Below are 14,943 nucleotides of genomic sequence, written 5' to 3'. Positions count from 1 at the left end.
CCTCATACTTGAACATTTGTTATCTTTAGTCCCCACTGTCTTTCATGTGCTGCTGTCATCATTATAGAGAACAGTCTGTGTCCGGGTAGACTTGGTTGTCAGTACAGTTGTCAACAGAAAACTCTCTGCTTGTTTTCTGTGTTCCCTTGGCTTTTACATGTCTCTAGTCTGACAGTAATTAGCCAAGCCTGTCTTGGCCTGTTCTCTCTGTAAATTAGTATTCCACTACTATGTACTGTATGTAGCCATTGTCCGCAGAGTACTATTCCTGGTTGGGCAGCTTGGCTGTGCTGCATGGTCTCTGTCTCTCCCCTGATAAGCATTAGATAGGCTGGGCACCTGCATGGACTCTTAAGTGTCACGACAGCAGCAGATCTGCCTCCAGCACTCTACTCTGTACCGCAGCTCATCTTTTGAGGTGTGTGTGTGTGTGTGTGTGTGTGTGTGTGTGTGTCTGTAGGGGGGGGAGGGGGTCTACCTACACCGTCTGTAGACCATTGTGGGTAACAGATCCTTTTTACCTTTGACTATGAGGCTTTTTACATTAACACACATTTTTGTATTAATTGAGGATGTGCTGCTTTTTAGTATCTGTGTGTACTTTGTTGTGTTTTTATTGTGTACTTGTTGGTGTGATCAGATTTCCACTCATAAAGTAATTTCTTATCTTATCTTATCTTATCTTAAAGGTGTTGCATGTAGTTTGGCACTCGTTTTGCCATCTCTGGCTTCACTGAAAATGTGACACCGTACATATGCTATGTTGTCTAATAGCGGCAATTGTGTGTGTGTCATTGTAAACACTTCAAATGTACAATTCTTTAAGAACCTAATGGCCAGGGCTCCAGAACACCAGGTTTTAGACAGCGCTTTGTTTGGAACAAAACAGCGCTCTTCACTGAACATTCTTTATTATGTGATCTTATTCCTTGGTCACTATGGATTTATTATGGCCATTTAGCATTCATGTAAAGCTTATATCTGCATTCTGGACGTCTGACCAAAATAATTTCTATTGGTCATTCTTTGGCATGTTCTGACATATCAGAAATATATATATATATATATATATATATATATATATATATATATATATATATATATATATATATATACAAGTATACGTTTTACATCTTTCTCATTTTATTTCTGGAATAGCTACTATATAGCTACTATATAATGAAACCATGGAGTCAGATGCAGTTAGACAGTTAGTTAATCTTCACAGAGCAAAATAACACAATGTGTCTCTTATAATGAAACACCACAAATGAAAACAAATGTATTGTTGTCAAGGTCACTTGGTAAGACCTTAATTGAATGCCTTCTGTGGCTCTAAATAATAGGTCGATATCAGTGTACATAACCTATTTTTTCCACAAAAAGACACAGATCAATTGCGATTCCCATTTTGAGCGGGCAGAGTTTCAAGCATGTATAGAGAGCTAGTCCTGCTTCTTCATTAACATTTTGCCCAATCACTCCCATGTCCCTTGACCAATAGTCTAATGCAGAACAGGGGAATGTTCCGTGGTGTTCCACGGTTGGTTTGGCAGCTCTGACAGCCCCTGAGCTGAAAGCAGAGCCATCAAAGGTTTCAGCTGGCACGGCCGAGTGTCACATATTAGTCTTAAATGATGTGAAAACTGTGAAAGCCCTGCCATCATTAGAATTCTCTGAGAAAAAAAAAGTGGCAGGAGCAGAGAGTGCTAGAGTAGAGCGCATTATAATTCGATGGATGTTGAATGGTGTTCTGCACAATGGAAATATACCATTCCACAGCCTTATAAGGTGTGTAAATACTTTTTTATTTGCTGTATTTCCTGCCATGTATTCCCTGCCAACAGCCTATTCATTAATGCACATACTGATTTGTACATTTTAGGGTAGTAGTACAAGTACAATTACTAATTAGCTTTTGCAATAAGTGTTACTTCAGATTTGTTGTTAATATACACTGTGCATACACAGTCCACTGGGGGCTTATTAAAGCAATATATGTTTTGTGAGCTGTAAATAAATTATCATCTCAATAAGCATCTCACTGTATGTGTTTAATATTATCCCTCATCTCATCCTGATCAGTCCCCACTGTACAATGGAAGAACATTCACATTTGTTTCTCCTTGATTTGATTGACAGCTGAGGACACGTGTGGCGGGACGTTGAGGGGATCCAGCGGGGTCATCTCCAGCCCTGATTTCCCTGGTGACCATTCCAACAGTGGGGATTGTAAATGGACCATACTGGCGGACCCTGGAGACACCATCTCACTGGTCTTCACAGACTTCCAGATGGAAGAGAAGTTGGACTATTTAGAGGTAGAGGGATCAGAACCTCCAACCATCTGGTGAGTCAGGATGGAATATCCATTTGACTAATCTTCCGAATCTGTAATATAACTGTTCTGATCTCATCTTCAGGTTTGTGTGATCCTGTTAGGCATTCATTATAATGACTGAGAGAAGCTGAAATCAATTACTGTGCTGTAAAAATGTGTCCCAGAGAGCAAAGAAGGATGATGAAGTATCGACACTGAACGATAAGGCTGATAGAACATCACTGGAGAGACGTTGGTATGCTTTGATAGTGGTCCATCAAAGGAGGCATTCTACGTGCATTGAACATGCAAATAATTAATAACAAAATCGCTTTTGTTCTGTTATAATTATAAATCAGGCTGGTCTGTTTGTGGATAGTTTCCCGTTGTTGTAGTTGCCCGTCTACCAACTTTTCTTTTTTTCTTTTCCCCCCCCCTACCTTTCTTGTATATTATAACCCATAATATAGTATATGGTATTGGGGGAAAGGAACATTTCGGGTCTGCTGTACCCTAATGATTCCCTGCTATTGTTGTATCGTACAGTATTCTGCACGTCGTTCTCTAATCACTGTACACCCCCGCTCTTTCTCTGCCTTTTGATAATGCTGCATGACTCGTGGAAAATAGTTAAAGCGTTTCAGAAAAATCTAAACTGTGCACTAATCGTGTTTTGCTGATGTGGCTCATCACAGTAATCTTTAATTTAATAGTTCCATTGAATCTCTGCAAATGAGTTCATCGATTACCTTTTGTCATCTCTCTCTAAATTACATCAATCTGTTGCAAAAGTAGAATGAACTTTAGCAATGTGCCGACCAAACAAAAAGAGCAGTGTTTTCTAGGATGACCTTTAATATGATTTTGCAATTATTTTATGTTCACAAAGGGCAAAAACAACAGGTCGTAGATTACATGTCATTCAGAAGTTTGGTTGTAGAAAGAAGAACCCAGAAGATTCTGCAGATATTAAATACAGTTTTCTAAAAGACACATACAGTGCTGTATCAGTTCTTGGGATTTTTTTTTTTTAAACATAATACAACAATGGGTGAATAAACAAAAGCCATATGGTAAATATAAATATCCGTAATGTACAGAGAGAGGCAGAGGCAGCTCTGCCTTTTCCAGATGAACAATCATATTTTATCACTTATGTACAATGGGTAAACAGCAGCAACAAATCCACTCACTTTTCATGTCCAGTGAAGTACATTTACTCAAATGTACTGTATATTGCTATTGCTATGGATTATATATGACTTTCTCACTGTTGATATAGTAATAACACTGCTATTTTGCTTGGGACTTTTTTTATTGGTTTATTGTCGCTTCCAATTCTAGATATTTGCTTAGGCCTTGAAGTGTTTGCAGTGTACATTGGCACACAGTTTCATGGTGAACGGTTACTGACTGACTGCCTCTTTTTTTCCCCCTCTAGTATTTGTGTACACACATTTTCAAAAATAATTATATATATACAGTACATATATATATATGTATATATAGTGCAGCAGGTGGAAAAGGTCAAGGTTTGCGGGAAATCAATTACCGCCCCGAGAATACCTATTCCCTTTGCTGCCAGAGGCCTTATGGTTTGAGTACTGGAATTCAAAAAGTTGACTCTAACATTATGTTCAATATGTAATCCAATGACAGATATTCTCTCCCCAATTCCCCAATATTATTATTTAAATGACTAGGAATCAAATGTCAAGAGTCAGTATTAATTATTTTTTACTTAGTTTCAGTTCAAGACACACTCCCAGAAAAAACTCAGTAGTAAAAGCCAGCAATATTACATCACCATACTAAACCCAACAACAAAAAACTTCTTACCATTTTTATTCCTGCTTTTAGTTCTGCAGGTGTTTCACTTGTTTTCCTGACCTGTCTAAAAGCACGTTTAATAGCTGCAGTTGTGTTGTGTGGTATTGACTGTGGTAAAGCTGGGGAGTTGGAAGGGGAAGAAGATAAAAGCCAGGCCTGGTTAGCCAGACAAATGAGCGGCCTCTGGCAGGCTACAATCCCCAGGATTATAGCACAGCCCAGTGCTGTGACCACATACTGTGTAATGCATCTGATCTCACAGTCTGGGGGAGGTTTTTTAGGTTTCAGGGACAAGCTTAGCTTCATTTTCAGGGCCAGTGTTTCTTAGTGTTCTTCTCAGCAGTCGTGATGGCAGGCTATGGGAGGCAGTCTCTTAAGCTGCTTTGGGAGCTCTGTAGCTAACATCCGTCACATTTTAATATTCTCTATAAAGATGATATAGCTCAGATGTCATAAACATCACTTGATCTCTTTAGATTTAGATGTTTTATTTTTATATTTTAAAAGAAATTAACAAAGAAATTTGCAGCAGTATATATCTCCGGACATCTCATATGGAACCCAATAACAATGGCTGGTCTTCCTGCAGTAAGACTAAAGCAGATTCTCTATGTTCTCATTTTCACATGCAGGCTGTCTGGGAATAATATCCCAGCCCCTATTATCAGCAACAAAAACTGGCTAAGACTCCATTTTGTGACTGATAGTAACCATCGACATAAAGGATTCCGAGCTCAATATCAAGGTAAGCTTTAATTAATCAACTAACTTGCTAAATACATACTCTCTCTCTCTCTCTCTCTCTCTCTCTCTCTCTCTCTCTCTCTCTCTCTCTCTCTCTCTCTCTCTCTCTCTCTCTCTCTCTCTATCTATATATATATATGTGTATATATATATATATATATATATTATATCTCCTCAGCATATAATATACTGAGGAGATAGATCATTTAATAAAGCTTAAATTATGAAGTATGTTTTTGATCTTTGTCTTGTTTGATTCTCCTCTGGGTTTGTTGAAGGCTATAGGGGATGATGCCTTATTTTCATTGCAGCCCTGACATCAAACTCCCCTGTTGATCTACAGTGGCCTCCTGCTTTCAAAAACAATAGTGTAGCAGGGCGGTTCAATAATCCATTACCTTGACATCCGTTCTCCTTTAGCATGACTTTCAAGAGAACAGTGTTTATAGAAGGTAACAGTTATCAGCCAATCCAAGCCATGCGTGAAAACAAACTTCTCCAAAAAATTGTATTTTCTGAAGAGTTGTCTGTTGGTTGCATGCAAGGCTATTCATTGTAAATGTGGACATAAAATCGATTGCATGAAATATGGCACAGTTACAGTACTGTATATACTGTGCGGCGGTGTGCAAGACTATCCTGTACTTTAGTCCATCACCACATAAAGGATAGATTTTTTGCTATTTTTTTTCTCCGATATATACCAGCAAGTAAGTGTGCTATGCTTAGTGCATGTTATTTGCGTAGCCACCCTTTTAGGTCACCAAACAGACAGAGCTTCCTGCTGTTGTTAATAGGCATGAATTTACGAGATGACTTCAAATGGAGAGGCGTGGAATCATCAAAAATGTTGCCCTTGCTCTATGCAATTCATCAGGAATTTAAATTGGTTTATTTTGCTTGACTCATTCAACATTGCTGCTGGCCACTGTGATGATCTGCCTAGGTATGACAGTCGCTTACATCACCTGGCCGTCGTCCTCAGTCTGAGTGATGTCGGCCTCTCCTGTGTTAAAAGTCATGAGATGATTCTGGCCTGCACTCCAGGGGGGTTGCTCTTTAAATTAATTCAGATTTTTACTGTTTATAAAAGATAATCAGTTCCGACAAATCGATTTTCACCCCCTGTTAAACACGTCGGAGTTAGAAGAACCAACAGGAGAAAAATCTCATTTTGGTTTTATGGAATTATCAATGCAGTCCTGCGATGTAACAGGGGTAATGGCCCATTTTCTGAGAAAAAGATGCAACCAAAAGCAATTATTCATGATATTCATTACAGGGCAGAGTATTATTCAGCTAAACCAACAGTATTTCTCCTCTCATCTAATACTGTAACTTCTTCTTTTTTATCTAAGTGAAAAGCTCTGGAGAGCTTAAATCCAGAGGGGTAAAATTATTACCAGGGAAGGACAACAGTAACAAACTCTCTTTGAGTAAGTCTTTTATTTGTCTTATGCAAATGTTTCATTGTTTGGGCTTCTTTTGGTTTTTGCTGCATCATTTGGTGAGGGCATTAAGCTACAGTACTAGATCTGACAGAAGGCTAGTCCTTTGTCTTTCGGACACTCTAATGTCTCCTCTAGTCTTGGGATTCAGTGCCCTGTCAGAAAATGTGCTCTGTCTGCCGAGACCTACAGTATATATACAGTACATTGTCATCGAATCATAATTTCGATCTGTATTGCCAGCCTCAGAGCCGTTGTCTCTCTCTGAATGGCCTAAGCAATACAAATGATTGAGGTTTAACCTCAACCTCCATGTGTGGGCCAGAGCAGTCAAGGATGAGTGACCTCTTATTCTGGATATGATTTGTGTACTCCTGAAATGAATGCTTTCTAATAGCCCACTGAGCATACCATTAACATAACATATTCCAAAATCTAAATTCTGGTTTTTTTCAACAATGCATTAAACACTTAGTGATAGCAGGTTATAATCTTTATTACCTTCCATGTCATGGAGTCTGCTTCTCAGAGGCATGAATTATGCATCAAGCTAAATTCTGATCCACTATATGTAATATATCAGTGAAGAAAACTAAGAAAACTGTATGAATATATTGTACACACCAGGTGTGTTTGTATTGTACAGTACCATAGTAATGTAATATTTAACACTAATAACTAACACTAATTTAATCAAAACTAATGAGTATCATAAGGGAAATAGAAAGAACAAGTTTAAATTTCCTCAATCCAAAATCAATTATAATATGTATCCCAAGCACCGACATACAGTCCACAGTCATTATGTTTATGGAGTACCAGTGAATGCATATTTCTGGCTCCTGTATTGCAGTTGAATGTTACCTAATCCTTTTAGTCCCTTTTGGGCTACTGTACTGCATATTCCCTCCAATTGTCTTATTTGGGAGAGGAGTTCAATTTGAACTCCTGAATATAACAGTGCATTTGTTCTTAGTTGTTGTTGTTGTTGTCGTTGTTGTTGTTGTGGTGGTTTCTTTTGCAGTGAATGAAGGAGGCATTAAACAGGTGTCCAATTATTGCCCAGACCCAGGGGAGCCAGAGAATGGTAAACGCATGGGCTCTGACTTCAGGTGAGCTCATCAGGAACTCAGACCAATTCAGTTGCCCATAGAATAAGAAACCCTCTACTCGCTGACATCTGGGGTTGAATCCCTAATCTCTTTTTTTTTTTTAAAGGTTATTTTTTCTGAGTGGGGCAGTCCCACTCATATCTTTTATATATTATATATATATTTTTAAAATCTATCTGTAGATATTACAGTTGATTTTAAACTTATTTGAAGTTAGACTACATGCATGCGTGTATGTGCCTCCGGGCTTCTTTTTTTGTTGTTGAAATTAATACATTGGCGTGAATGTTTGTTTTTAAGCATTGCAGCAACTGCTCAATTTACCTGTGATGAAGACCATGTGCTTCAGGGCTCCAAAACCATTACCTGTCAGAGGGTGGCGGAGGTGTTCGCTGCGTGGAGCGACCACAGGCCTGTCTGCAAAGGTGAGTCTGGTAGAGCATCTGATAAATGGTTTGATTAAGACAGAGCCTGAGGACATATGCAAATTGTTGTGTTCACTCTTACTTCCATTAATATTGCATGATACCCAAATTACCACGCAAAGCTTTCTCTCTCTTTGAACGTCTGACTCTTCCTTTATTACTTCTTTCAGTGAAAACATGTGGCTCGAATCTTCAGGGCCCATCGGGTACTTTCACGTCTCCAAACTTCCCCATCCAGTATGAGAGTAATTCTCAATGTGTGTGGATCATTACTGCAAGTGACCCCAATAAGGTATGTTTAAACCTTTGTCTGTCAACATTCACATAGTTGTTGACTCTGATGAGCTAATTATCATGTGTTATTGCTATTGGGATAATAATGCACACTGTTGATTAGATTGTTTTACCTAAGTGTACTGCAGGCAAGGGGCCACTGTAAATGGCTTGATATTATTATGTCCTGCTTTTGGCATCAACAGATGCGGCATTCATAACATTTTACATGATTATGGTCCCATGGGGGCAAAGAGGAGCATAATTCGATAAACGTTCCATTTATCGTACCGTTTCTTCTTAATTCAAATTGCAGTAAGCCTCCTGCCTATGTCATGTTATATTTTGTGAGGTTTTTGGGCCTGATAGTTGACTAAAGAGAAGAGAATAGGCTTGTCACAGCCAGCAAAGATTAATAAAAGGGTAGACAGACAGGCAATTAATTATTTAGTTCAATAGAGAATCTGAAATTGCATCTTTGCATGATTGCTTCTCAATATCTGATTTGTGCTCTGAAGTGCGCGTCAAGCCATGCCATTACTCATTTGTAAACTCTTCACTGAGAATCATTGGAAGGGGCTCTTGTTTAAAAAATCTTTGCCTTCTTTTTGGTGAGATGTACAGTATCCTTGTTCCCTCTAAGTAATGATATCATTATCCCCTTTGTTTTTGACTTGAGGATTGATTAGTTGTTGTTGTTGGTGTTTGATTGCATTCCTTTTTCAAATATGTTTACTGTTATATACTGTAATACATAAATGAATGTGCTTATTGAATTATGAGGAAAGTAAAGATGCTAGTTATGGGTTGTATAACAGTCCTTGATCTAAGGCATAGTTTAAATGCCAATTTACATGTGTACGATGTATTATGTATTCTATCTACAATGGTCCCCTCACAGTAAAGCTGCATCCAAACATACTCTCAAAGGGGTGTTTATGCAAATGAACAGCTGTCAGTATGTCTACGTTTATGAATCTGATATAAACAAACAATATAAATGTTGAATGCGTTGCATGTAACTTAAAACCAATACATACATTAGTTGGGTTAATCTTCTATGTATATATTTAGAAACATTAAGTTTAAAGTGGATTAAAATAAATAAATAAGTAAAAGTAACAGCTTGTTTGTTGGAAAGCTGATGGATTTCTCTGCATGTTTTGTCCAGTGAAGAATACACAAAGCCCAGGCCTACCTAGAAGTTGACAGTTTATTTACGAATGTGGTTTTGGCTGAAAAGGTTAATGACAGTTATTGCTAGAGATGCACCGATCCGATACTGAGCATCGGTATCGGGTCAATATTGGCCTATAATGCTGCATCGGGAATCAGAGATAGGGAATGCTATTTACCGATCTAATGCCGTGAATCAAATTGTCACAAAACCTTGACAGACATGTGCGTCGTCAACTGGCGGTGCAACAATAACAACCATCGTCTGCGGATTGACAGATTCTTTTCACGCTTTAGACAGAGCCAGTAAAACTGCTTGTTGCAAAAGTGTTTTGAGGGGTGACAGCAGATTAGATTAGATTAGATTAGATTCAACTTTAGTGTCATTGACTGAGTACAAGAACTAAGACTTAAAAAACTTAGTTTGCCATCTAACATGATCAAATAGTGGCAATAGTGCAAAAGACATGATTATGTAGATAGTGCATGGTATGACAGTATACGGTATTAGAAATATATGTGAAATGGATACCAATATGATACGTACAGTTACGATATATACAGTATCATTTCACATACATTTTTTTTTACTTTATTGGATCGGTACCCAAGGGACAGTACTCGCAATCGGTATTGGCAATTCCCTGGTATTTATCCCTAGTTATTACCATAGCGCCATGACATTTTCAATAAAAGATTATACAGTAATGGCAATCAATATCCTTCAACAGGTAATCCAGATCAATTTTGAAGAATTTGACTTGGAAATTGGATACGATTCGCTCACCATTGGAGACGGAGGGGAAGTTGGTGACTCACGAACAATAATACAAGTGTAAGTATTACGGTACAATGTCATACTATAATAAACTTTAGTAACCAAGTTGGTTTCAGAATAGTTTTTCTAAATCTACAGCTTTACGTGCTAGGTGTTTCGGATCTGCTACTATTTTCTTGGATGAAACCGCATTGGATGAAGGGGGTGGGGGGGGTTGCGAGTCTGACAGGCTTTTGGCTGTGTTGTCTCCTTATCTGTAGGCTGACAGGCAGCTTTGTCCCTGACCTTATTGTCAGCATGTCCCATCAAATGTGGCTGCATCTTCAGTCTGACGAGAGTGTGGGCTCTATCGGCTTCAAGATCAACTATAAAGGTACAAAGACTCTCAAAACTCCTCAGCTGGCTGGACCGACCACAGACCGTCACATTCTTGTATCGCCTACTGTCCCTTTAGAGATCATGATAAGGACTTTAAACCATCTGACCGATCCTCTCCTATTTTCTTTCCCAACAGAGATTGACAAAGAGAGTTGTGGGGACCCTGGGACACCCCTGTATGGGTTTCAGGAGGGCAGTGGGTTCCTGAACGGGAATGTTCTGCGCTTTGAATGCCAGTTTGGATTCGAGCTCATCGGAGAGAGGATGATCACGTGCCAAAACAACAATCAGTGGTCTGCTAATATCCCTATCTGTATATGTGAGTGTGAAATCATCTCTCTGTTTACCTGCATGGAATGGAGACAATACAGCACTAGGGTAGCAATTACTCACATTGTGTTGTGTACTGTAAAGTTACTGTATCACATGTTAATACAATGTTGTTACTAGACTAATTGCATTGTTATAACAAAGGTAAAAGGGCAACTTGATATAAGGTAGTTGCTGTAAATACCATTTATAAATTAGTAGGGGGGGTAGTGGTGGTCTAGTGGATAGTGAGTTGGACTTGTGATCGGAAGGTTGTGAGTTCGAATCCCGCCTGAAACCACACCACTACTAGTGTGCCCTTGAGTAAGGCACTTAGCCCTCAGTTACTCCAGGGGGAATGTCCCTGTAATTCGTAATTGTAAGTCGCTTTGGATAAAGGCGTCTGCTAAATGGCAAAATTATTATTATTAATTAAATTCAATAACAGCAAATAGTATTCTAGTTTTAATTTTTTTTATTTTTTACTATTTTAAACTTGAGTCTTGAGTATGTTACTTGTACTGTATGATCTAGTTTCCTGGACACAGATTAAGCCTAATCCTAGACTACAGCATTGTCAATGGCGATTTTCTATCGGAAATGTCATTTAGTCAAGGACTAGGCTTATACTGTGTCCAGGAAATTGCTCGTATGCGTCTAACCTATTCCCTCCCTCTCCCTCAGTTCCTTGTTTCTCCAACTTCACGGCTGCCATGGGGACAGTGCTGTCACCTGACTACCCAGAGGGTTATGGGAACAACTTGAACTGTGTATGGCTGATCATCTCTGAGCCAGGCAGCCGCATCCACCTGGCCTTCAACGACTTCGACCTGGAGCCCCCGTATGACTTCCTGACAGTGAAAGATGGGGACCAGTCAGGCTCCTCTGTTCTGGGCCGTTTCTCCGGAGCGGAGGTGCCCTCTCACCTCACCAGCAACACTAACATCCTGCAACTCGAATTCCAGGCAGACCACTCCATGTCTGGCCGTGGCTTCAACATCTCCTACAGCAGTGAGTTCAGGGACATAGCTCACAAAGCTATACAATGGCCCCGAAAAGACCTATTGTCCTATCGTCTCAGCTCTCCATAAAGAGGCTATTGTTAGTCTGTGCTATACAGTAATGTAGCTGTGTAAGATTTCTCCTTTCTTTGCTCAAAGACAGCCACATTTTCTTTCTCCCTTATCTCTTTCCGAAAGGCCTGATTTCTCATTCAAAGACCCAAGTACTCGCTATATCCCGCTCTTTTTCTCTGTTTAACTCTACAAGCCTTCGGACACAATGAGTGCCCCGACCCTGGCATCCCTCTCAACGCCCGGCGCTTCGGCGACAGCTTCCAGTTGGGCAGCTCCATATCGGTGGTGTGTGAGGAGGGCTTTATCAAGACGCAAGGCACGGACACCATTGTGTGTCAGCTGGAGGACAGCAAGGTCATGTGGAGCGGACCTATTCCCAAGTGCGAAGGTACCAGATAATGAGTTTCTATGGTTTTACCGGATTATTCACAGACGATATGTTGTCATCATCAGAATAACAAGTGGGCGTAACATGTGGTAGGCTATGTGTGAAACAATAAGCAGTCCAAATAAGACCTGCATTTTTCTTATCCACTAGCTTTTCATTAATCCCTTCGATAAATCCCACTCTATATGTTAGGGCTGTTATTTTAGAGTGGCTGTGGAGAGGTGTCACGTTATTTTTTTCATTTTTTTCATTGTGTGGAGGTTATTTGCAAGGTGAGTCTAGTAGAGTAGAGTCACAGTATCCTTCCTTGATCCACTGGCTTTTTCAGTGACCCTTCCTCTAGATTTCATTCTGTATGTTGGTCATGCTATCTTTGTTTTGGAGAGGTTGTTTGGGGAGGTGAATTCTGTACAGAGTGTCTCCATCCCTCCTTCCCTGATCCTTGCAGCTCCCTGTGGGGGACACTACTCTGGCCCGACTGGAGTCCTCCTGTCCCCAGGGTGGCCAGGCTACTACAAGGACTCTCTTAGCTGTGAGTGGGTCATAGAGGCTGAGCCCGGACGCTCCGTCAAAATCAGCTTTGACAGGTTGGTATGACAACCTGGTATTTCAACAGTCCGTTGACAATTATGTTCTCTGATTTCAGGGGAGGCAGAATGTTGGTGCAGTTTTGGTATTAAATTATAGTTTGGGTTTCTTTGTATGGATACTTCTAAATTCTATGCACTGCAATGTGTTTTTCTAATTTACATTAATGCCATAGATGAATACCCTTTCTCTTATTAACTGTCTCTGAAGGCTTTTACTAAACCTTATTGATGTTATTGCGATTGACACTTCTGGCTGACGTCATTATTTGAATGCTGTAAAGCCCTGAAGGCAAGAACAGATCTATGCATTCTCAGATTTCTAAGGAACACATTGATCTTATCTCATGAAAATAATTGGGGCAATTGCAGTCTGAGGCACTCCCATCAGCAAGAAATATTTAATGCTAGAGAGGTCTCATGGTGTGGACGGAAGAGCAAATGGCTTCGAAGTGTGAAATTAATGTATCCGTATCGAAAGAATTACGTCTGTTCTTTCCTCGCTTCCTTGTGTGGCAGATTTCAAACGGAGCTGAGCTATGATTTCCTGGAAGTTCATGACGGCCCTAACCTGCTCTCGCCTCTGATTGGCTCCTTCAATGGCACCCTGGTGCCTCAGTTCCTGTTCAGCAGCAGTAATTTCATCTACCTGCTTTTCACTACGGACAACAGTCGCTCCAACAGCGGCTTCAAGATCTTCTATGAGAGTGAGACAACCAGTTCTATCTGTGGATGTTCTAAGAATGCTTATGTGGTTATTGTAGCTTCTACAGTTTGCTTTTGACAGGTCGTCATTGTGAATAAGAAATGGTTCTTAATTGACTTACCTGGAGAAATAAAAGTGAATAAAAAGGTACAAGACCTATTATGTCATCTCTGCTCCAGCACGCCCCCATACAGTGGCTTTGATCATAATGATTTGTACAGAAATGATATAATGATGATGATGATGATGATGATGAGGAGGAGGAGGAGGAGGATGAGGATGATGATGATGAGGCGGAGGATGATGACGATGATGACGATGATGACGACGACGATTACTATGAATTCTATCTGTGTCAGATTTCAACGGGAGCTGTAATGTTCACCTGTCACTGCCTCACCTGTCCTCTGGCTCTTCCCAGTCGTAACGTTGGACACGACCTCCTGCATGGACCCAGGTATCCCTGTCAACGGCCTCCGCTACGGCCACGACCTGGCCATCGGCTCCACCGTGTCCTTCCAGTGTGAGCTGGGGTACAGGCTGAGTCACGAGGAGCAGCTGGTCTGTGAGAAGAACCACTGGTGGAGCCATCCACTCCCCACGTGTGACGGTATGTCATGTCTCTCTCTCTCTCACACACACACACACACACATCCACTCCCCACGTGTGACGGTATGTCATGTCTCTCTCTCTCTCTCACACACACACACACACACACACACACATCCACTCCCCACGTGTGACGGTATGTCATGTCTCTCTCTCTCTCACACACACACACACACACATCCACTCCCCACGTGTGACGGTATGTCATGTCTCTCTCTCTCACACACACACACACACACACACACACACACACACACACACTCACACACACACACACACACACACACACACACACACACACATCCACTCCCCACGTGTGACGGTATGTCATGTCTCTCTCTCTCACACACACACACACACACACACACACACACACGTCCACTCCCCACATGTGACGGTCTGTCAGGTCTCTCTCTCACACACACACACACACACACACACACACGCACCCAGACACACACACACACACACACACACACACACGCACACACACACACACACACACACACACACACTCACACACACACACACACACACACACACACACACACACATACATCCACTCCCCACATGTGACGGTATGTCATGTCTCTCTCTCTCTCACACACACACACACACACACACACACACACATCCACTCCCCACAAGTGACGGTATGTCATGTCATAGAATGTTCTTAATGTTCTCCTTACAACTCGTAAGTGAAGAACATCTCTGCCTAGATACTCTCTCTCTCTCACACACACACACACACACACACACACACACACACACACACACACA

The 14,943-nt window shown here is 40.7% G+C and overlaps 1 protein-coding gene across 1 annotated transcript in view; it reads left to right on the top strand.

Moving 5' to 3' along the window:
- LOC308166452 (CUB and sushi domain-containing protein 3-like) overlaps positions 1-14,943 on the top strand; it is a gene marked incomplete at both ends in the record, with an annotated part of 120,500 nt that overhangs the window by 34,337 nt on the left and 71,220 nt on the right. Inside the window, 14 exons of the mRNA XM_080540763.1 lie at positions 2,143-2,350; positions 4,783-4,895; positions 6,253-6,330; positions 7,367-7,454; positions 7,755-7,879; positions 8,050-8,171; positions 10,060-10,163; positions 10,367-10,479; positions 10,621-10,803; positions 11,478-11,804; positions 12,063-12,257; positions 12,706-12,844; positions 13,364-13,551; positions 13,972-14,160. Coding sequence (XP_080396889.1) covers positions 2,143-2,350; positions 4,783-4,895; positions 6,253-6,330; positions 7,367-7,454; positions 7,755-7,879; positions 8,050-8,171; positions 10,060-10,163; positions 10,367-10,479; positions 10,621-10,803; positions 11,478-11,804; positions 12,063-12,257; positions 12,706-12,844; positions 13,364-13,551; positions 13,972-14,160 — 2,172 coding nt within the window. The remainder of the gene's footprint in view (positions 1-2,142; positions 2,351-4,782; positions 4,896-6,252; positions 6,331-7,366; positions 7,455-7,754; positions 7,880-8,049; positions 8,172-10,059; positions 10,164-10,366; positions 10,480-10,620; positions 10,804-11,477; positions 11,805-12,062; positions 12,258-12,705; positions 12,845-13,363; positions 13,552-13,971; positions 14,161-14,943) is intronic.

Source organism: Nansenia antarctica (genome assembly GCF_963989245.1).
Source record: "Nansenia antarctica genome assembly, chromosome: 10".
NCBI classification, from domain to species: Eukaryota; Metazoa; Chordata; class Actinopteri; order Argentiniformes; family Microstomatidae; genus Nansenia; species Nansenia antarctica.
Note: the sequence above shows the minus strand (reverse complement) of the source record. Positions and strands in the feature narration are given on the sequence as shown.